We start from the raw sequence: 23,753 nt of genomic DNA on the forward strand, positions 1-23,753 counted from the left end.
TTACCTCTTGAAAAGAAAGTTTTGCAGTTTTGTTGACCTTTTCTCTCTTTTGACATGAACTGATCTACCTTGTTAATATTGCATTTCTTTTTCCAAAGTGATTTTATCTTGCCTGGCATGACCAAAATTAGGGTCATTATATTATCGACCCTACTTTTGATTATTCTGCTGTGAGAATTTTGCTTGCCCGATTGGGGCAAGTAGTTTTGGTCTTGACTTCAAAACACTTGCCCGACTCTAACTTTTGCTTGCCCCGGGCAATCAGGCAAGTGCTTATGTAGCACACTGATACATGTAGGCCATATAAACTACTAGTACATGTCAGATACACATCAGAGTACTGGGTTTAGGAGACCTCTGTTCAGATTTCAACCCAAGTATTCAACTACTGGTTTTGTGCGCTGTACCTATTACCATCCCTTCCTTTTGTAAACTTGTGTCAAACCCATTTCTATTCTCCAATCCAGGCCCCTGTAAGTGTCGCCCAGGGTGATAAGCTTCCTGTCTCACCGAAAGTGGAAGGGCTTGGGAAGTTCAGTAGGGGAATAATCTTGATGGAAGAATCTTTTTTGCAGAGCCAAACAAGGCTTCTGCATACATGTATACATGTTTAAAGCTGCCTCAAGACTCCTCAACCTTTTTTTTTTAATGTACAAGTACATTGAGTAAATTTTAAATACGCAAGTTACGGTATACCCAAATCAGTTTCATTTCAAAGTCAGGACTGTCAAGTCATGCTTGTATACATGACTTAGAATGTACATACTTGTATGTTCATTGAATTGTCTACCAGGAAATCTTAGACTTAGCTGTGTTTAGTATCCACTGTTTTTTCGTATTTGAGAAGAAAAAATAAATAAAGATAGAAAATAGAAGCTGGCCAGCTCCAAAACAAATGAAATTTGGTTCATATTCAGGCCATTTTTTCATCATTCATGGATAAGATGCCCTTGCTAAATTCTACATTGTACACTGTAGGTAGTTATTTAGGGCATTTTTGTACTTGTATTTATAGGCACAAGGGGGGGGTTAAGAATTGGATGAAATATAAATACAAGTTTGTGACAAAGAGCCTGCATCTATGAAGTACCGTAGGTTATTTACTGAACTGATGCTAAGAATTAAGTAATAGAAAAGGGTCATTGGAGATGGCTGTATTAAATTTATCCCTGAAGTTTAAATTCAATCTTGAAAGAACTCAGAATATGGGAAATCAAATGAGTAGGGACTTCAGTTCACTTTCTAAAACTAACAATTCCTGCTGGAGTTTAAGGTTTCAGCTTCCAACTTGCAATCTGTGAAGTGCCCAGCTCACATTTTTGTACATTGGATAAAAGTCTAAAACACTCTGAAAGTAGTTCATGAGTTACACATGTATTGCAAAGCTATACAATTACATCTTCTTGTCTAAATAGGACTTTGAAAATGAAAAGAAATCAGACCCGGCTATGACTGGAAGGCGAACTAAAAATAACAGATTATAAGCATTCCGCTTTGAATGTCATTGGGACCCATTATTCAAGATATAGATGTTCTAATGTAAGAACAGTCACACATACACAGCAAAAACTGTGGTGTTAACTGGTGTACATAGAGGACCACACCAGTTATTTTACACCAGTGTTAAATTGGTGGTGTTAGTTTTATATAGATGTTCTAATGTAAGAACAGTCACACATACACAGCAAAAACTGTGGTGTTAACTGGTGTACATAGAGGACCACACCAGTTATTTTACACCGGTGTTAAATTGGTGGTGTTAGTTTACACCTATAGGTGTTATTACAACACCTATGACTTTTAAATTTACACTCTTTGGTTTTATGTTCAATCTCTAGGGTGTTATTTTAACACCTCAGGATGTGGTCCTCTATTAACACCAATTGGTGTCAGTTTTAACACCACAGTTTTTACATTGTACAAAATCAACTCCAAACTGACCAATTTGATCAATTTGCCAGTGTGACTGTGGTACACGGATCAAACTGAACCATCAAATGACCTCTCAATCGGAGAACTGAGAATAAAAATGCAATCAATATTTTTGTGATCACAAACAGAGACCTGTTAATAATAGGAAATAGTGTCTATTAAAGTGAAGTATTTATTTGTTTTGTGAGAAAATGTATTGATTGTGGTGATAGCTTCTATGGTCAAGTTGAGTGTTTGGTGATACGAGAGAATATTCTAGTTATTTGCTTTTAATACTTGACAAAATGATTGGTTGGAATTTGAAAATGTGTGTACATGTATGTCCTTAGAGTTGTGATGTGATATGCATTGTATGGAATCTGATTTGACATGCAACCTAATAATTGTTAACCATTTAGTTGATAACATGAACTTTACAGTGACTAACTTTTACTTTCAGTTTTAGAAGATAATATCACATGATACTTAACATTATGATTTTGATATTTCATTTGTTTGAGAATAACAATGAGTGAAACTAACATTAATTTAGTATAATTATATCACATTCCCATGCTAAACATGGATTGACTAGTGTTCGATTATTTAACAGACATATGGTTTTATAGTGATAAAATTAGTGCATGTTTGTTGTTTTTGTTTACCTTTTTGATCCTGCATGCAGATATGTTATCCTCTACATTTTTTCTTTTTGTTTTCCTTATGGTTTTTATCTTTCTACTAATTCTAGTATTGGGACAGTGCTTCTATCATCACCAAGGAGTCCCTGGCCCCAATTATTGAGTCTGAGAAACTAAACCGGGTACTGTGCAAAGCTATGGTCTCTAATTCATTTTCTGAAAAAAAAGCAATCATTTCTTGTTTTATCAACTGCGTTTGCCATCGGTTCCATTTATACTTGTTCATGCAATCAGAAAAATTCAAAATCGCTGTATTTCTAGGAGTGTTCACTAAAATTTCATCAAATCATCAAAGTCTTTGCTTTTCTTTTTTAGGTTGTGCGATTCCCTAGCCAAATTCTCTTTACCCCCCCCCCCCTTCATTTTCATTGCTTTCTTGAAAACCCAACCATTTTTTTTTTACTCCTTTTAAAGCTATTTGTAAATAAAGAAAATCCTATTAAATTTTTGTGCTGCCCTATCGATATTTGCTTTTCTGCTTTTATCATCCACTATTTCCTGCATTTTAGTTTAGTCTCCACCTTTTTTATTATTATTAAACTAACCTCAACATCATGCAATTGATTAAATATGCAAAGTGATATTTCTCATTTTCAGAATATGTGCTGGCTTGTGATCATGTACGTACAATGTAACTCACAATTTACTTCATACATTGTATATAATCACATTCATCGGCAAGATATTCATTGTCTGTCTTTTTTTTTACAAGTTATATTTTTTATTTGTAATTCATCTCATTTTTTTTCAGATATGAATGATTAAAGTGCGAGTGTAACCTCTCTAATCTTTGTATTCTATTCATCTTACATGTATTAAATCTTATATTTTGCCAATATTGTAAAGGGCAGTCACACCTCATACATGTACATACATGTATGTAGGCAGCATTTGCCAACAGTGTGGCTATCCATTTTATCATTCAACCTTATTTGCTGATATTAAGAATACAACTTGTGACATCAAGCATTGTCACTTGTTAATTAAAAACAAATATTTCTGAACATTATTTGAAATTGATTCTCCATCAAGCTTTTCTTAATATCAAGACTTAATTCTTGATACCCAAGAAATAGGATTGAGTGATAAAAGAGCTTGTCATACTACTTTGGTATATACATGTACATTGTCCAGGGCCCGTTGCATAAAAGTGACTATTACTGTAACTATGTCATCCAATGGTAATTACCATGGTAACACTGACCAACAGCCAATCAGAATCAAGGATTCCATGCAGGTTACCACTGGATGGCAAACTTTAAATGGTTACTTTTTTATGCAATGGAGCCCTGGGCTCCATTGCATAAAAGTAACCCATTTATGCAACGGGCCCTGGACAATGTCAGGTGTATGCTACATGCACAAGAATTGAAATCTTCTCAAACATGATAACATTTTTCATGTTACTATTATACTCCACAAACATTAATTGTATAGGCCTATACAGTATGTATGTAGATTTTGTTTTGAATATAATTCCTTATTATCATCTAAAATTGTATGCATGTAGGTCTACTGTATTTGTACTACATGCTGTATCGACATCACCTTCGATTCACTTCGTAATAGATACATGTATTTAGTCTGCTTTAACAAACTCATTTCATTCTCATCAAATGTAAACAAATACTTAGTTTCCTCCGAGATATTGTCTTTGAATTTGTATTATATTACATTTCATATTGAAAAAAATGAAAATTAAATGGATTCATCAGGAGGCTAGCATTGAGCCAGCAAGAATGATTTTTTTTCTATGAAGATTATCTTAAGTAATCCCATTCAAGTGGGTCTGTTAAGGCTAGACTACCACTCATTCATCCACAATCCCTCATTCTCGGTCAACCCGTAGGCTCCTCCTCTTGACGTAAGCAATGTTCACTGCTATTTACCTCCGTTAAACATCCGACACCCCAACACGAGTCAATGAAATACCACTTCATTAATCATTAATCTATAACTACATAAATGAAGGATGGAAAATTACAGCAAAAAAGGACGGATTATTCACGTCACTCGACCTTTTACATGAAGTAGTAGTATTCTCGAAGGTTATTGACTTGAGAATTATGGTTATTTATTTTCTCAACCTGGTCACCTTTAAAATCAAATATTGATAAAGCTTCTGGGTTTATTATCCTTATGGTATGATATTGTCCTCTAAATGAACTTTAAAATGAGTCCACTTCTGGGTAAAAAAAATGTACAAGGGCTATAATAAAAGGGCAATATGCTTTACTATTGCTTTGATATAAAAAAAAATTAAAATCATAATTTTTTTAATCATTGCATGTCAAATTTCAGAGTTTGTCCTAAGAAAGGGAAACTGTAGGGGATTCTCTCTCAAATATTTTACGCATATTTTAGATTATTAGTTGTGTATAGTACATGTGTGTACTGTGGACCTAATTTTACTTCCTTATTGCCAAATGATCAGTGCTTTGCGTTCATTTTCACTTTTAATGTCATGCATCATATTTCATGAAATAGACCACATCTTCCATACTTTATTATAAAAGGCCGAGTCCTCTTCAATCAAAAGTTGATTTAAAGAGAAAAATTAACAAGCAGAAAATTGAAAACTTCATCAAACAGAAGCAATATTTTGTAGTTGAACATATTTTCAAAATTGAGGGAGCTATATGTATATGATGTCAAACACTTGATATTAAAAAATAATTGATCAAGTTTGATATTCCAAAAATGTATAATATATGCTTTGGCCTCCCGTGAAACGTATATAAATATCATTATAATTCCACGGAAAGTAATATGATATTTTCATAGTGGTTCACGGAATGCCATGTAAAGATTTCATCAAGAATGGGTGTGGAAATCAGCCGACACATTTGCATAAATGACCGCAGATGTTTGGGGTTTTCTTGCATGTAAATCCTAATATGATGAAATTTTTGTTGTTAGCTTGTTAGCTGTTCTCTATACTACTCAAATTCGTGTGATTTGAGATAGATTTGTAGTTTAAAGAAAGCTTTGATAATTTTGTCATGATTCTCTTTCAATGTGGTAAGTGTTTTTAACCAAGGAGCTTCAATTTGTTTTAACCTAAAAGCAGTCTGCTGGAATGAATGTATTTTGATATATTTGTTTTTGTTGGATGACAAACTTATTAATAAATACTTTGGGGATAATTTCATAAAAAGTTTGGCAAATCCTATCAAGTCTAAATCTGCATCCAGATTTTATGATGTATTTCTTTTGAGTTGTGATTAGCAGTCACTACCTATGGGACAGCAAAATTCAAATCTAAGTTTAAATGTTTGTGATTGGTCAAGATTTCCCCCAAGTTATTTATTTTAAAATAACATGTTATTGTGCATCTAGCTTTCAAATGCATGGAATATAGATCCTTGCTCTTTTCCTTTTTATTTTCAAGGACATTTCACCATTATGCTAAAAAAAATGTTTTTCCTTTTTTATGTTTTCTGTTATTGATACCTTACCTCTTGCATTCACTCTACAGGCACAGGGTATATTGAAGCCATTTGACATCTCATTGGAATTGATGAAGGACATCGGTGTGAGACTGACCAAGGAGATGACCAAAGGACTGGACAAGGCCACTCATGACGAGGCTAAGGTCAAGATGTTTCCAACATATGTCCAGTCACTTCCTGATGGCACAGGTAAATTGGAGGAGGGTCATTGGGTCAAGAATAAAATGGAAGTTGGTTACAGATCTGTAACATTTGGAAAACCCCGTACACATTCAGAGACAACTTATTTATGAAAAATTGATTGGGTATCTGAAATACCTTAATCATTTATATTTTGTATACATGTCTAGACCTATCTAAACCAGACATCTTGTTCTCACCTGTATTGATGGAATATGAAATATTTATTGAACCTCCATCATTATGTGGATATTCTTAATGATAATATTCAGTTTTCATATCTAACACATGACATACACTGTACTGTACCATCGAGGGTATACACCTCTTTCAAAGAGACCTTGGATAATACCTAGACATTGTCCCGACAAGCTTGTTGCAGCACACACGTATTTCAAGGAATAAATACCCACCAGGTACCCTACATCACCTGGGTTGAGTGCAGCACAATGTGGCTAAATTTCTTGCTGAAGAAAAAAAACTATGGATGGAAATTGAACCCACAACCCCCGGATTGAAAGACGAGAAACATAACACTAGGCCACGACACCCCCCACAATGAGATGCTGCTCATTGTTGAACAATCTTGCAAATCTTGTTGATTCTTTAACTGATTTTTATTTTCAAGATGAAAATGACTTTCTTCATGCTGGAAGGAATTGAGGTTCTAACTAGTTCTTTTCTCCTTATCTGACTTGATGAATAAAGAGGATTAGTTTTCATCTGTCAATTCCTATATAGGTTTCAAGATAAGCAAGATAAATAAAAGATAAAGCACAGCCCTGATTAAACACACGTCTGGCTTATAAAATACTTCATTTAAACAAGTGATCTACTACCCTTTTCTGTACCAGAAAATGTCTGGTACTAAACAGGTTTATGTTAAACTAAGACCCGATTCTCATTACTGAAAACTGGTTTAGGAAACCAGTTTGGAAGATCGCGTAGCTAGCGTTCCCATTTGATCAACTGAACGTGGTTTTCAAAACCACTTTACGTCAAGCTGTCTTATTGCTATGGGAACGCTCTCAGTGGGGTCACATGTTTTGCACAAAATTTAAAACAGCATTGTAGGCATTCTATACACAGTGTGTGGAGAAGCGCGCTCAAAATGTGGGAAGATCGCTTCCTAAAGAACAGTTGTGTCCTCACACTCAAATCAGTTAAGCGAGGCAAAGCGATCTTGAAAACTGCATCGCCTATAAAACTGCATGTACATGTATTCTCTCAAACAAAATTTGGTTGATGCCAACCAGAAAAATGCAGTGATGTACGACAAAGCCGCTAGCTGTTAACATTGATTATGAATTATTACTAGGGCAGCAAAACCACCTATATACAGTCATGGGGGAGTGTGATATCGGGGATATGAGCTGAGAGGGAGAGTCCCTGGTTATGCAGAGGGCATAGACGCTGACCGAGTTAGCTCCACTCTGTAAAAGTCAATAGGTGAACATGAAAGACGTCACAAGGGCAATAGGTATGTTAATGTATTGATTTCCAACCCTACACTCCTGAACAGCAAGATATGATAAGCACTGTTTACACTAGTAAAATCTTCGAAATAGCTGTTTTAAAACGTGATAGCAATCATCAAAATAAAACATGAAGTAGGGCAACATTTAGGCCCTTATGTTATTTCCAACCCCAATGAGACTCAAGATGTATCTTTGTGACTGGTGATGGCAATGTTCACGCTAGTGGTATTTATTCTATCAAGACAAGGCAATTTCATCGAAATATTTGTTTTTTCCCCTAATCAGCTATAACAGTATCAAGACTTTTGTGACTTATTGTCTTTGATGATAAATGGTTCTTAATCCACTGATATGACCACTTTAATGTAGATCACTTCCAAGACAATTTTGAGCATTCCCAATCAATATACTTTACATGTATATGTGTTAAATTGGTTTTAGTCCAGGATAGGCCCCATAGAAAATTGACCAAACCTTGTTTTTCTATATATACAATATTTTTTGATGGTTTCTTGTCAATTCGAGGGTGCTGATTACGAATCTGAATGATGCCACTCGTGTAACCTTGAGCATTTTCCGCAAATTGGCAAAATCCAATATGGCCGCCAAAATATGCAAATTACCCATGAAACTCATAAAATTGTCCTCACATTTGCTGTGAAATGCATGAAATTGTGTGGCAGGAGTGAAATACAATCTTAAAAAATAATTTTTGACAAAATATTTATTTTCCCAATATTCAAAATGGCCGCCATAGGCCATTGTATACACTATCATGTAAAATATGAATAGGGAAAACTAGTTTTCACAAAAATGAGCACTAAACTGCAAAAATCGCGATGTATGAACGAAGTAATATATGCAAATCATCATTACTAATGAGATATATTATTTATTATGTCAAATATTGGAACATTGCTGTATTTTGATATCTAAAATAGCCCCACTGGCCCAAAGAGTATTATGTACAATGGCAATGGCCGGGGCCAAAAAATGACATGATTGAGCATTAAAATGTAGATTATTAAGATGAACGAGTGGAATACTGACTAAATACAAAATTGTAAATATGCCATTTATGGGGTAAATGCTGTATACATGTATTTTGAAATTCAAAATGGCCGCCATAGCCCCTATATTAATCATGTACAATGCGAATAGAGAAACTAATTTTCACACGAGTAAGAAACATAAAATGCAAGTAATTGTGATCTATGAATAAAATATTGTCTGACAACATGTTTTATAGCAAGACATATCATTTCTTTTGTCATGCATGAGATAAATACTGTATTATGAAATTCAAAATGGCCCCTATAGGCCCTAACAGTATTATCTACAATGTGAATTGGGACATATAATTTTGTAAGAATTTGGATTTGACATCCATATAATCCTGTTGTATGAGTAAAACGTTATTTGAAAACATTTTTGTTTTAATCATCGCATTTCTTCTTCCATATAGGTGATTAATACTGTATTTTGACATTCAAAATAACATCTACAAGCCCTAAATAAATTATGTAACATGCGAACAGGGAAAATAATATTCACAAGAGTGAGAATCATAAAATGCATATAACTGTGATGTACGGGTAAAGATATTGTCTTAAACATTATTTCTAACTGAAAACATCACATATGGGTCGTGGACATGGTGGAGGTAATAAATGCTGTACTTTGAAATCCAAAATGGCTGCCATAGGTCCTAAAAGTATTGTGTACATTGTAATATGGGACATATAATTTTGACAGAATTTGGCTTTGCTTGACTCTAAATATTGCATATAATTGTGAATTGTGATGTAAAGGTGAATTATTGTCTAAAACCATGGTTTCTCACTAGATATATCATAATGTTGTGTACTTAAGGTGATAAAATGCTGCATTTTTAAATTGAAAATGGCCACCATAAGCACTTATCGTATATATACAATTTGGGTGGAGACAAATGATGTTCACAAAAAGAGCATATGAAAGCCATTTTGAATGTTGAAATACAGTATTTATCACCAAATTACATAAGATATTATATATTTTGTTATAAATCATGTTTTCAGACAATATTCCACTCATACATCACCATTTGACCAAGCAAAGCCAAATTCTGTTCAAATGATTTGTTCCCGTTCATATATAATACCGTAAGGGACTGTAGCGGCCATTTTGACTTTAAAATAACCGTATTTATCACCTAACTGGCAGAATAAATGATATATCTTAATAGAAATGATGCTTTCAGACAATATTTTACTCATAGATCACTATTACGTGCATTTATGGTGCTCACTCCTGTCAATATTGGTTTCCCACTTTACATTGTACATAATACGGTTAATGTCGATGGCGGCCATTTTGAAGGTCGAAATACAGTATTTAACACAAACTTGAAACCTGAATGATATATTTCGTTAAAAAATACGTTTTTAGACAGTATCCAGTCAATTTATCACATATATATGCATTTTAGCGCTCAATCTTGTGATTTTTTTTCTCTTATTTCTCATTGTGTATAATACTTTTAGGGCATTTGGCAGCCATTTTGAATATCAGAATACAACATTTACCACATACAAAGCATATTGATAATATATTTCGTTAATAATTATGTTTATAGTCAGTATTCCAATTGTTTAATCTTCATAATAAGCATTTTAGTGATCACTCTTGAGAATTTTTTGGCTCCCATTGCAATTGTACGCAATACTGTTTGGGCCAGTGGCGGCTATTTTAGATATAAAAATACTGCAATTTTCCCATATATGACATTACAAATTATGTATCTCGTTAGTAATGGTGATTTGCATATATTACTTCGTTCATACATCGCGATTTTTTGCAGTTTAGTGCTTATTTTTGTGAAAATTAGTTTTCCCTATTCATATTGTACATGATAGTGTATACAATGGCCTATGGCGGCCATTTTGAATATCAGGAAAATAAATATTTTATTAAAAAAATATTTTTTAAGATTGTATTTCACTCCTGCCACACAATTTCATGCATTTCACAGCCAATGTGCGGACAATTTTATGATTTTCATGGGTAATTTGCATATTTTGGCGGCCATATTGGATTTTGCCAATTTGCGGCAAATGCTCAAGGTTACACGAGTGGCATCATTCAGATTCGTAATCAGCACCCTCGAATTGACAAGAAACCATCAAAAAATATTGTATATATAAAAAAACAAGGTTATGTCTCTTCTATCCTGGACTATTTCCACTACTGTATTACTGGTTTATTGCAGATGGAACTAGTCTGCTATGCAGACTCTGAATGGCTTGTATGGTGCGCGCTGGTGCTGGTTTGGGAAGTAAACCAGCCTGAAAGGGCGAACGAAGAGAGCCAGCCATAGTAGACCTAGTCTGCTATGCAGACTCATTGAATCAGCTGTGGTACACACACTGCAGATGTGGGTCTACATTTTGTAGACTAGATCGAACTGGGTCGAGAATAACATTTCCATATTTTTTTTTCATTCAACAATGGATTAGATTTGGATTTTTGAAAAAAAAGACAGAACTTGAATTTTGACTAAATATGAATGCACTCCTCTCAAGTCACAATCTCCTAACTTGTTATCTCCATCTGCATGTAGTGCGCCCAGCTTGAGTCTAGACTCAGACATTAGGCGGTTTCAAACCGCCTCGATCACAAGAATCCCCGTTAAATTACGAGAACTTTTTAAGGCTAAAAAATACCCGTTAATTATTCCTGCATTCACACCGCCCCGAAACACATCCTTCGGGATAAGTTCCCGAAGTTACGAGCATGCGCAGTGTGGTCTGATAAGCAGGCAAGGCGGGAGATTCAAAATCACTAGCCCAGCAGCCACCCACGCCGCCGCGCCCAACGACACGCTGGGATAAAAGTTCCCGTAATTTGCTTTCACATCGCCAAAATACCTGCGACCTTGGAAAAATCCCCACGAAAGTTCTCGTAATTTCGCCAAGTACCTACTATTTAGCGGGTATTTTCTTTCGGGGAAATTACGCGTAGTTTGCTTTCACATTATCAAAATACCTGGTATTTTCTGATCGGGGTAAATTTCCCGATCAGAGAATACCTGGAACTGGCGAACTTCGAGGCGGTTTGAAACCACCTAATAAAAGGGTGAAGATATTTCATGACTTTGATAGCTGAGGGTTCAATGTAGTGCCTACTGAGATGTAAATAGAGGTAGACCCCATCCACACAACAGATAAATAGGGAACCAACATTATGTATAAGAGCATGCAATGCAATTTTCCTGTAGTAGAATATTATTTTTCATTGCCCAATGTGAACTGATCACAACATCTCCATGTAATTTCTTGGGCATTCGACGCATGGCTACAATGCATATAATTGTCTTTACATGTAATATCGTCTCCAACTGTCCAAGAGCAATATTTACAAGTACATGGATTTTAATTTGTATGCTTGAGGGAATATCTACTTGAGTAGTTTTTTTATTCCATGTCCATTAAAAGGGTTTGAATGCAAACACAAATACCAATATCTTGAGTGGGGAGGAATTCATTTTAAGTGATCACAAATATTTTTTGTTTTTTTGAAAATGTCATATCCTTGAGGCCGGCTAGTGAGTTGGAAAGGAAGATACGATCTTTAACTGATTATAATAAGAACGGAGAGGGATTGAAGTGAGTGGAAGACGTCATTGCGTTGTTCCATTTACATCAATAACAATTGTACCAGATAAGCTGGTGCTGCATCCGTTCTATGCTCTCCAGTGAATTGATGTGATCGTTTGATGTTATGGATTTGTATCAACCCCAGGCTACAAAGAAATATTTTAAGGCTTTAACTTAAAAAAAATCATCTGTTCTTTAATAGCCAAAAGAAAGGCAAGGCAAGTATTCAAGTTTGTTCAGGAGTTTTGCATTTGTGACTCTTAGTTTTCAAGTTGGAAACTATAGTGGCACTAACTCTTAAAATAACAGAAAGTTCTATATTTATATTGTTGTTTATTCCAGTCGTTCTGATCACTTCTAGGTATAGTATTTTGTTTTTAATTCTATAATTTGTTACCCAGATGTTCGGGTAGTATCCTATCTCATTAGGTGGTTTCAGACCGCCTCGAAGTTCGTCAGTTCCAGGTATTCTCTGATCGGGAAATTTACCCCGATCAGGAAATACCAGGTAATATTGGCAATGTGAAAGCAAATTATGCGTATTTTCCCCGAAAGAAAATACCCACTAAGTAGAAGGTACTTGTCAAAATTACGAGAACTTTCGCAGGGATTTTTCCGAGGTCGCAGGTATTTTGGCAATGTGAAAGCAATTTAGGGGAACTTTTAGCCCAGTGTGTAGTTGTGCGCGGGCATCGTTGGTGGCTGCTGAGCTAGTGATTTTGAATCTCGCGCCTTGCCTGCTTATCAGACCATACTGCGCATGCTCGTAACTTCAGGAATTTATCTCGAATGGGTATGTTTCGGGGAGTGTGAATGCAGGAATAACTAATGGGTATTTTGGGGCCTAAAAAAGTTCTCGTAATTTAACGGGGATTCTTATGATCAAGGCAGTTTGAAACCATCTCTTGATGTTTAAAGGATACTAATAGCTCAGGGACCCATTAAAAAGATTACCTAGAAAATAGAATTTATCAATTTTTGGAGTTACAGTGCCCTATGATGTACACCCCTATCATGTTTTGTAAGCCTGGTGGGGAGAGACTTTTAACAATTTTGCTGTAGAACTTGAGGTAGGAAATAATTTTAGTTTATTTGGGTTTTTTTTTTTTACATCGGGGCAGTTTCTGAAATTAAGGGGGGGGGCTATTTTTCTCCATTAAGGGCTACTTTTTTGCAATGCAATTTGGGAAATATTAGCAGGAATTTAGGCTCACTAGCTTGTCCTTTAGCTCTTATGCTGGTAGAAAATACTCCCCCCCCCATCCCATGGTCCCACCACCATTTGCATGGAAACACCCCTTAAACGTATTGGCCATCTGCCAATAATATTTTTCCCCAATCGGTAGAGTCAACTTTCCTTGATACTTTATACACGTTAGGCCTATATTACTATACTGTACATGTACATGTCCTCCAGGTGCTGTATACAGCATTAACTGATATACTCAAAATACAATCAAAATTCAATTGGGTTTGATAAACAATTTGGCTGTAACGCCTCCTGGGGCGCATCCTCCCCCCCCCCCCCCATTGATTGCAGTCACACACAAATTATTTCATTTTGTAAAATGTGGATGGATGAAAAGCCTATGGATAATAGATTGCCATCATCATTGTTACTGCATTGCAGATGGATGAAGACAGAAGTGCAACATTATAATTATACACTCAAATCCAGTCTCCCCCCCCATGTTTGCCGAGGAGCCCAAACGCAATGAAAGTGCACACTTTGTGATGTGTACAGAGTATTGTAATTCCAGGCCATGTGTTCTTATTGACCTGTCCACAGCCCTGCATTTAATATGCATTCATGGCCGTACTAACCTTCATGCGTGTTGAGATGTGCCAGATACATGTAGGAGAGAAATATTCCCTGTCGGACATACATGCAAACTAGAATTTAATTCGTCATGCGGACGAATTAGGTGGTCTGTCATGATTTTTCATTCAGAGTCGGCTAATGTATAAAATGAATAATTTAGATATGATTGATAATCTTGATTCTAGACATCCTAAGAATAAATTTTGACCATTGCTCAATGTGATTATTAATGATTCCCATAGACTTTACACGTAAGCAATATTGAGAATTACAATTCCAATATTGCAAGTGAAAAACGGGCATGATCCCGGCATCTGATCAAAAAGTGGAGGGCACATTACCGAAAGCCCAGAATCTCAGCTATAACATATTAAAAGCTCCGGCAAAACTGACAAGAAGAAATGGAGATATGGCTCACGAAATAGAGGAATGTCGAATCTAGTTTTGAGAAAAAGTCATGTCCCATAGAGATTACACACAAAATACATGTGATATGAAAAAAACAATTATAATCTGTTTTATCTTGCTAAATTTTAACTTTCATACCTTTTAATTATCATAAAGGATCATGTAAGAGGTGGCAAAAAGAAAAAAAAAATGAAAAAAAAATCATCTTTTCTACCCCAGGAATCGAACCTCCGCCCTCGAGAAAGCAAGTCAAATGCGTTATCCATTGAGCCACGATATTCCCCATAGAGATTACACGTAAGCAATTTTGAAAATTACAATTCCAATTTTGCAAGTGAAATACGGGCATGATCCCGGCATCTGATCAAAAATGAAGGGCACACTTCCGATAGCCCAGAATCTCAGCTACAACATGTTAAAAGCTCAAGGAAAGCTGACAAGAAAAAATGGAAATATGGCTCACGAAATAGAGGAATGTCGAATCTAGTTTTGGGAAAAAGTCATGTCCCATAGAGATTACACGCAAAATGAGGAAAAATGACATGCCTCTTTTCATCGCTGTTTTACGCAATGATGCGTTTCTCAAAACGAATATTCATGTTAACTGAGGAGAAAGAGTACATTATAAACTACAACGTAATGAAATCTGGGCGAAAAATGATCTATATTCGAGAAGTTACAGCCAAATTTGCATAAATTTGATGACGTCATTTTTGAAAAAAATAAAATTTTTAGTTTGGGCGCCTATTTGATGACGTCACGATATAATTTAGGGACAATGGTGACATGAAATCAGATCTACAACTCATACTCTATCGATATATGAAAAAAAAATTGGGGTCAACGGATTATTTAAAGAGCTACAGTGAATTTACAATAGGCATGTTTTTGCCCATATATGGCCTATAGTGAGAGCTCGCGCGCACACGTGCTGCAAAGTTTAACGGGTGTTAATTTCGTTATTAATGGTTGTAGAAGGTTGATCAAGGTATCAAATTGCTCAGAATTTTATTAGCAATGCAATGATATTAAAAGAAACGGTTTTTCTGCGTTGCGTTAAGGTGTAACGCGCGGAAACGTGCGCGCATATGTGCGCGCGCGCAAATTTTTGAAATGCTTAAAATGACCTGAAACGTACTCAAAAAAATTTATAGGTCATTTGGACGATTTTTTTACCTTTGACGTGCGCGTACGCGCGCGTCATGACCTTTACATGACCTTTGATTACATTGACAGTTGACCCTTGACATGAAGTTAATGTCATGTAAATATTGTTAATTTTTGATAATTGATAATGAAGATATGATCAAATGAAGAATTTTACAAAATGGCGCGTAGATGACGTCATCATGACCAGATGACCTTGAAAAGCTTAGTATGCCGTCTCTATGATAGATTCTATATATGACAGAAAAATCAGCTAAATTGATTTAGCCAATTCGGAGAAAAGTTGGCGACAAACATAGGTGATAAGAATAAAGAAATAAAGAAAATTCTGACGAAATCAATAGGTGATCTGTCATAGACAGACCACCTAATAATATAAGTGTACTGGATTAGTGCCCTTACACAACCAGTAGAGGCATGCTAAAGGCCTGTTGAGTGCTCAATTATAAATCATGTACATGTACATGCCGTTGCTGATTTGATTAAAGATTGGGAATGATTGCCTCTTCAGGGGCCTGGCTGAATTCCTCGGCAAATTTTCTTCAAATTGCTCTTAGGAGTCTTAACATGAGTAGCTGACATTTTGTTGAGGGTCTTGATTAATAGGCCTACATATATGCCAACGGTACACCAGTACCGAGATGTTTTACTGTACATGTATTTAGCCTACATCAGTTGACTTCTTTCACCTGTCCAAATTCTTCACAAGTCATTTACATATTGTAGGGCTTTTAGAAATTTTGCATTGAATAGGTGATAATGGATGAGCATTACTAATGCATTCATCACAACTCAAAACATCAAACTCCTTATACTGCAACAGGTTTCTTTTTTTTCTGCATTCATCAGTTTTCATTTTCAGCCTTTTTTTTTATTCCATTGAATTTCCAGTCCAATAGATAAATCATAAAAAGTGCAATAGTGAACAAAAGGCCATGGAATGAAATTCTTCATGATCTGCTGGCTCTGTTATTTCCTCTGCAGTGCATACCCTTGCTGCTATAGTACATTAGGTGCATTATCATCAACCTAGTTTGCTCAAACTTGCATACAAATTACAATTGACACTCGCTAGAGTGTGGCTACCTACAATATTCAAGGCATTCAAATTCAACAGTTTGGGGGCAAAGCCAGCATATATGTACATGTAATACAGCTCAAATCGCATAAAAAAGGGACACTAAAAATCTCCAGGGCCGACAAGAAGGGGCATTCATTTCGTATCATTCTACAGTTTTAACTAAAAAGGAAATTTGAACAAGAATTACAAGACTCAGGTTCACATGAGCCATTACCCTTTTCACTTTGCATTTCATTCATATTGATTCACTTTGAATCTTATATTGGATAAATAAACTGAGGTCCACTGAACTTGAACTGAAAATTTTGTTGTTTTTTTCCAAATCAGTATAGGCTATAAAGTATAATAAAGCCACATGTTTTGTTAACTTTGCAGACCAGTGAGAACAGGCCTTGTGTAACAGCCCAACACTGGGAATGAGATTTCCATAAAAGAAACCCTTTGATTTATTGTTCAAGAGCAGACAGGGTACCATCCAGGGTCACATTTCTAAAGGCTCTGGTATGGGTACCAATATGGGATTTTTGCAACGTTGGATTTATTTGTTCATATTCAATGCTACATGCTGAATTCTACTATAGTTTTCAACACTGTAGGCTATGCATTAATACTCACCCAATTTTAGAAGTAGCAATGAACATGTTTCTTGAAGGACAAGTCCACCCCAACAAAAACTTGATTTGAATAAAAAGAGAAAAATTCAACAAGCATAACACTGAAAATTTCATCAAAATCGGATGTAAAATAAGAAAGTTATTGCATTTTAAAGTTTCGCTTATTTTCAACAAAATAGTTATATGACGAGCCAGTTACATCCAAATGAGAGAGTTGATGACATCACTCACTCACTATTTCTTTTGTATTTTATTATATACAATATGAAATATTTTTATTTTCTCGTCATTGTCATGTGAAATGAAGTTTCATTCCTCCCTGAACACTTGGAATTCCATTATTTTAACATTTTGTGCTTCAGGCAATGAGGTCCTAATCATCAAATTCGTAAAAATTGAAATATTGTATAATTCAAACAATAAAAAACAAAAGAAATAGTGAGTGATGTCATCGACTCTCATTTGGATGTAACTGGCTCGTTCATATAACTATTTTGTTGAAAATAAGCGAAACTTTGAAATGTCATAACTTTCTTATTTTACATCCGATTTTGATGAAATTTTCAGTATTGTGCTTGTCTGATTTTTCTCTTTTGATTTAAATCAACATTTTTCTGAGGTGGACTTGACCTTTAAGATAAATAGGTTGATTTTTTTTTAATATTGTCACTTCAAGCAGTTAAAACAGGCCAAATATATAAAAATAAAATCTTAAACAGTACTTGTGTGCCAACATTGAATTCAACTTTTGTTTAATTTGGCACTGAGAAAATGCCAAATGTCAGCCTACCTGGGGGTAATATGAACACGATTGTGCAGCATTTTTTTTTAAATGTCCCTTTCGTGAACTCCTCATTTCTCTGTTACTCAATGAACAGAGAGAGAAGTTATCCATTTCCAACTTGTTGGAAATAACGTCAGCCTCAAAAGCTTAAAAGCTTTCCATGTGTATTCTTGTGGACGTATCAGGTGGTATTTTGCAATAATTTCTTTTTTTTTCTTTTATTATATGTAATAGTGATCTTCACAAATGAAACCTCAATCTTATTTATCCTACATTGTATTTCTACATGTATTTCCAATGAAGGCTCGGATAGGATTCCATTTACTTTAGTAATCCAGTCTGTATTTACTGTCCCTGGGGTAGGCTTATACTGTATTTGTTACCTGAAGAAACTAGATTGTAGAGAGTTCAGCTCTGGCGTTTTTGTTGTCTTTATTTTATATTCCCTCATTTACTCTGCACCCCACCCCCCCCCCCCCATCCTGTTCATATGAAGAGCTTAGTTCCAAAATGTATTAAATCCTCTTTTTTCTCCTTTATCTCCTTTTTTACCCCCTCATCTTTTCTTATTCCCTCTGAGGAACGCTGAATTGGTCTATACCCGCTTCGTCTTCTCTCTCATTTGTTTTCATATCACTTCATTAATATATACCAATAGTCAGTCTAATCACCTGGTCTAATTTTCAGTATTAATTTTATCTAATATCCTCTAATGCCACTTATTCTATATGTTCATTTAATTTTTTTTAATAAGTTAACAGAATTAGACTATTATTAGACCAAATGTACAGTAGATCAAATAAGCCCAACTGATAATGGACTCATCTTTAAAAGCAAAATACTAATATTGTTTTATATGGCCCAAACATGGAGTAGTGTGTGCAGCACTTTGTAACTGTAAGAAGGTAATAATTTCAAATGAATATTGGAGTGGAGTGGAAATAAAAGTCTAGTAGCCTGTAAAATAAACAACATATACCCATCTGTATTCCTTCCATTTCTAACATCAATGTATTTACAGCATACAATCATGCTGGTACACATGTCTGTTCAATTTGTTTTGTGGTGATGATCAAGTATATGGACTACTGGGTAGTCATGTTAAAAAATGACAACCAACAAAGATATGTCCGTCCATGGGTGTTGGAGGTGAGAATGTTGCATGTCGTATGGGACATTTATGAGTTCCGTGCGAGACACTTTCACCTTTAATTCACTCTTAATCATACATTTTTGATTGGTTATCGTTTTTTCACATGACTACCCACTATATCATTGACAAAAAAGATTGCTCAAGCATTCAGCTATTAAAGGTAAATGCTAGTTTTGGTAACAATATCAAAATGAGTTCGTACAGAATCCAATGAAATGACCACCAAAGTGTCTGTCTGTATAAATAAAATGCATGTGCCAAAGGATTCTGGAAGAAATTGTGTAATTGCTGAGAAATCAGCAAATAAGCACAGGATTCGGGTAAAGCGTCGGGCCCGACGCTCTAAGCAATGATTCCCATGTGCGCTTATCTGTGTTGGGGATCTTCGGTGTGAACATTTTTCAGCGTAGATTTCAAGATTTCACAAAGTTCAGTTAATGTAACTGTACCAGATCTAGATCCTCGATGATATACTGACAATTAAGCCTTGTTTTACAGACTTTCTCATGAAATCAGTGTTTACTGCAACTACTGGATTTTCTCTTTAAAGAGACTAGAAATTGTTTTCTCAATGTCCTGTAGGACATGTATGAAATCGCCCATTATATCACATCCATGTATGTCACAGGGGAAGGCGTGATGGTGGGTGTAATCTAGGAAGGCCTGCACAGTAGTATGCATTTGACATTCAGGTCGTAGTAGTGAAGTAGATGTTGTTACTGAATGAAAGCTTGTTACACCTGATAGCTTGATGAATAGTTCATCTACGTTGGAGGGCACTCTATGTTGATCTCTCTTCACCGTTAAAAGGCTCGTTCTCTTATTAAAGGCCAAGGTCACCCTACATCGCCCACAGAATGTACTGCAAGGTAGTAACTCGTTTGCCACTAGCTGGTAATTAGTTAGTGAATGCAAGCTAGCAAACAATACATTTCTTTCTGAAAGATCACTTGATTATTTCTCTGCATGCCTATTACATGTGCACTAGCTTGAAATTTATCTGAGAGATGTCATCAAATTTGGATGTAAAATTTCAAATTTATTGCATAAAATCTGTATTGCGTCCTAAAACAGTGATATGCATGATATCAGTGTCACACACTTGCTGTGGTATGTACGTGATTTTAAAAAAATGAAATATTTCATTTTTGTCCTACAGCAAGGTTAGCATATTTTACCCTTATGGACAATTTTCTTTGAAAAGCACCAGCATATTATGATTCAACAAACCTACTCTGGTATGAAATATATAAAACTTGAAATATTTTAAATTCAACATAATCAACAGACAGAATAGGGTCTAGTATCATTGCTCTCCTCATTTGTGACGCAGATCACTGTTTGCTACAAACAGGAAGGAGCGCACTATGAAAGGGGTATGGTTGAGTAGCATACGCAGGATTTTTTTTAAAAGGGAGGTGTTTTCAAGCTAAATGAAATGCTGACACACCCCCCCCAAGAAAAAGAAAAGAAAAAGGGTCTTCATCACAAATTTTTGGTCATACTTTTGGTAGTAGGGGTGGGGATCCAAAAAAATTTAAGGGGGTTGAACCCCTGTAACTACCCCCTGCATAGGCTAATTGTATGGGTGACATCCCCAACTTGATCAAAGGTGCTATCAGATAGATTGCTCTCTTTGATGATAGATAGAAGATGTATTAAGTGTTATCTTCAAGTCCCCAACATCCTCAACGTTGCTCTCTGATGAATTGCTATCCTGGTTGGTCGTGTTGGTCATTCATTCTTTTAAAGTCGACCTTGTGATGCCTTTGACTGGCATTCAGTGAGATCTAATATAAAATACACAATTAAAATAAAGGTCTTTTCATACTAAAATTTAGAAGGGTTTCATTATCAGGTTGGAGTGGCAAGTATAGGGGGAAAATAATGTCCTTTTTACACCATTAGACTTCTTCACTCAATTCATGCACAAATTCAGGAGGCACCCCCTTTTTTTCTCAACATTTCAGTGTCCTTTTAATTCACAGTGGACTCCTCTTTTGCTTTGCTTGTAAGATTCTGTCCCTCCCCCCCCCCCCCCTCTTATCTGTTATGAAACTCTTGATCTGACCAACCCATCCCTTTAATCCATCTCTTTCATTCATTTCTTCTAATAGTACAAGCCCATTATTTGTCTGCCGCCTACCCCTGACACGCCCCCCAGTATGCCCCCATGATACCCTCAGCCTGCCCCTCTGTGGCCCTAGCATGCCCTCAGCCTGCCCTTAGCCAGTCCATAGTCTGGCTTCAGCTCGTTCCTTAATACCGGTACTACAGCATTTCCTCTCTCTCCCTCTCTCCAGACGTCCCCTGAAGATCAGACCTTCTGCTATGCGCATTTCCGCTGCTCCTGCAATGTTTGGAATCCGGTGTTGCCCTTCATGATCCTACTCCATATCACAATATATATATATATATATCCCTTATGGCCCATGTACAAGTGTGTAACATTGAAAGTCAAGTAGGGCAACTTATGACTCTATCATGAAGTGTTTGTAATCTTCAAGTGACCTTGTGAAAAGGATGCCTAACCTAGGCACTGTTGTATGAGGAGTTACCATTATGGTACCATCCAATGGTAACTTTTACAGAATCCTTGATTTTGATTGGCTGTTGAGCATTGATAACATGGTAATTACCATTCGATGGCAAAGTGTAATACCATATTAAAAAAATACTTTTTATGCAATGGGACCCAGGATATCAAGATCCTTTGAATGAAATGAGAAAAATTTGAATAGGAAAAATATTGGAAATTTAATCAGAATCAGATGGAGATTCATAAAAGAGAAATTATCTAGAAATTTCAATTTTTATTATGACAAATCTGAATGAAATGGGACTATGAAGTATGATGTGACAAAACTCAGCAACATTGACAGTGTTCAGATAGTCAGATACCCAGTATCGTGAGACGTATCATACCACAATATGCTAATCTAAAGTCTCGATAGTGTTATTAAGTTGTACTGACAGCATACATAGATTAGAGTAACCCTAGGAGAAAATCCTGTTTAATGATTACACTGAGTTTTATGGGAGTTATTTACACAGACTTGCTCGTGAATAATTTTGTAAATCAGACTTCCATTTCCTGAAGTTAAAAAAAAAAGAATATCCCTAAAGGTGACTCTGCATTAATAATTGAAAAGGGTAAACAGGATGTCTGGATTTTTTTATCCTTGTTCTCTTATTTTGTTGGGGTAGATAAATTATTTTGCAACCACATCAGGCTACTGTATTTCTTACGAACTAGGATATGACTTGTATTACCGGTATTAGTACCTGGTAGACCAATGATTTCAGAATGTACAAATCTGTGCATGAAAAATTTATATCACCAAGACAGCATTAATAGTCATATTATGGAATCCTAAACCATAGCCATTTTTTTTGGTGGTTTTTTTTCGGGGGGTCATCTTTTTATAATAGTACCCTACTATTGATTTGCATTGTACATGATGTGTAGATATTATGGAACAGCATTGACCATTAAACTTGGAATTTTTGCTAACTCAAACATGCCATATTTATTAAAACATTATGTTTGTAATGCATTTTATACAAGATTGATCCACTTATTAAAGATTTCAGTCAATTTTTTTAATATAACCTTATAATATAACCTCTTATTTTTTCCTTCCTCCTCACCCTCCCCCTCCCTTTTCCCTCTCTGCTTCCTAAATTCCTCATCCACAGAGCGAGGAGACTTCTTTGCCCTGGATCTTGGAGGAAGCAATTTCCGTGTTCTCCTGGTACGTCTCCTGGAAGGAGAAGTAAAGATGGAGAGTAAGACGTACGCCATTGATCAAAAGTTCATGGTTGGAACAGGAGACCAGGTAAATTCCACTCATTTTTGTTTTATTAAAAAAAAAAGAAAATTGATATTAAAAAATGTGCTTCTTTTTTTGTGTTTATAATTTTTTTTTAAATCTATTAATACGGCCACAGTGTGATAATTCAGTTTTATGGGAGGGAAATGTAGTGTAGGTATTTGCGAAAGTATCAAAAATTTGTTTGCATGCCGTGTAAAGGCAGATCATGATGAATTCCTTATGAATAGAACTTGTGGTGGAATTCATACTGAGCTTTCAAATGATTTGCAGGATATTTTAATTATCAGCTGCATGCAACATATTTTTTCCCAATGCCCTGAAGTTAAGAATATATCACTGTAGAGCCAACAATTTAGATGAAGACCCATATATGCTTATCTGTGTGGAGACTGCAGTGCTTGTGATCTGTGGATGAATTGAATCAGTTATATCATTTTGACGATTTCAATTGCTTTTCAGCAAGCACCATTTCTGACATTCAATTTGCTTGAGGAATTGCCTCCCAATGTCACTTTGAGATGTGCACTCC

The 23,753-nt window shown here is 35.6% G+C and overlaps 1 protein-coding gene across 2 annotated transcripts in view; it reads left to right on the top strand.

The window, feature by feature from the left end:
* The window catches only part of LOC121425403 (hexokinase-2-like), a 39,539-nt gene that overhangs the window by 3,270 nt on the left and 12,516 nt on the right, over positions 1 to 23,753 (top strand). The window contains exons 2-4 of one of the 2 annotated variants that reach the window (XM_041621447.1): positions 2,663 to 2,734; positions 6,091 to 6,253; positions 23,088 to 23,227. In XM_041621447.1, coding sequence (XP_041477381.1) covers positions 2,663 to 2,734; positions 6,091 to 6,253; positions 23,088 to 23,227 — 375 coding nt within the window. The remainder of the gene's footprint in view (positions 1 to 2,662; positions 2,735 to 6,090; positions 6,254 to 23,087; positions 23,228 to 23,753) is intronic. The other variant, XM_041621448.1, reaches the window with a different exon arrangement.

This window comes from Lytechinus variegatus, chromosome 12 (assembly GCF_018143015.1).
Source record: "Lytechinus variegatus isolate NC3 chromosome 12, Lvar_3.0, whole genome shotgun sequence".
In the NCBI taxonomy this organism is placed as follows: domain Eukaryota; kingdom Metazoa; phylum Echinodermata; class Echinoidea; order Temnopleuroida; family Toxopneustidae; genus Lytechinus; species Lytechinus variegatus.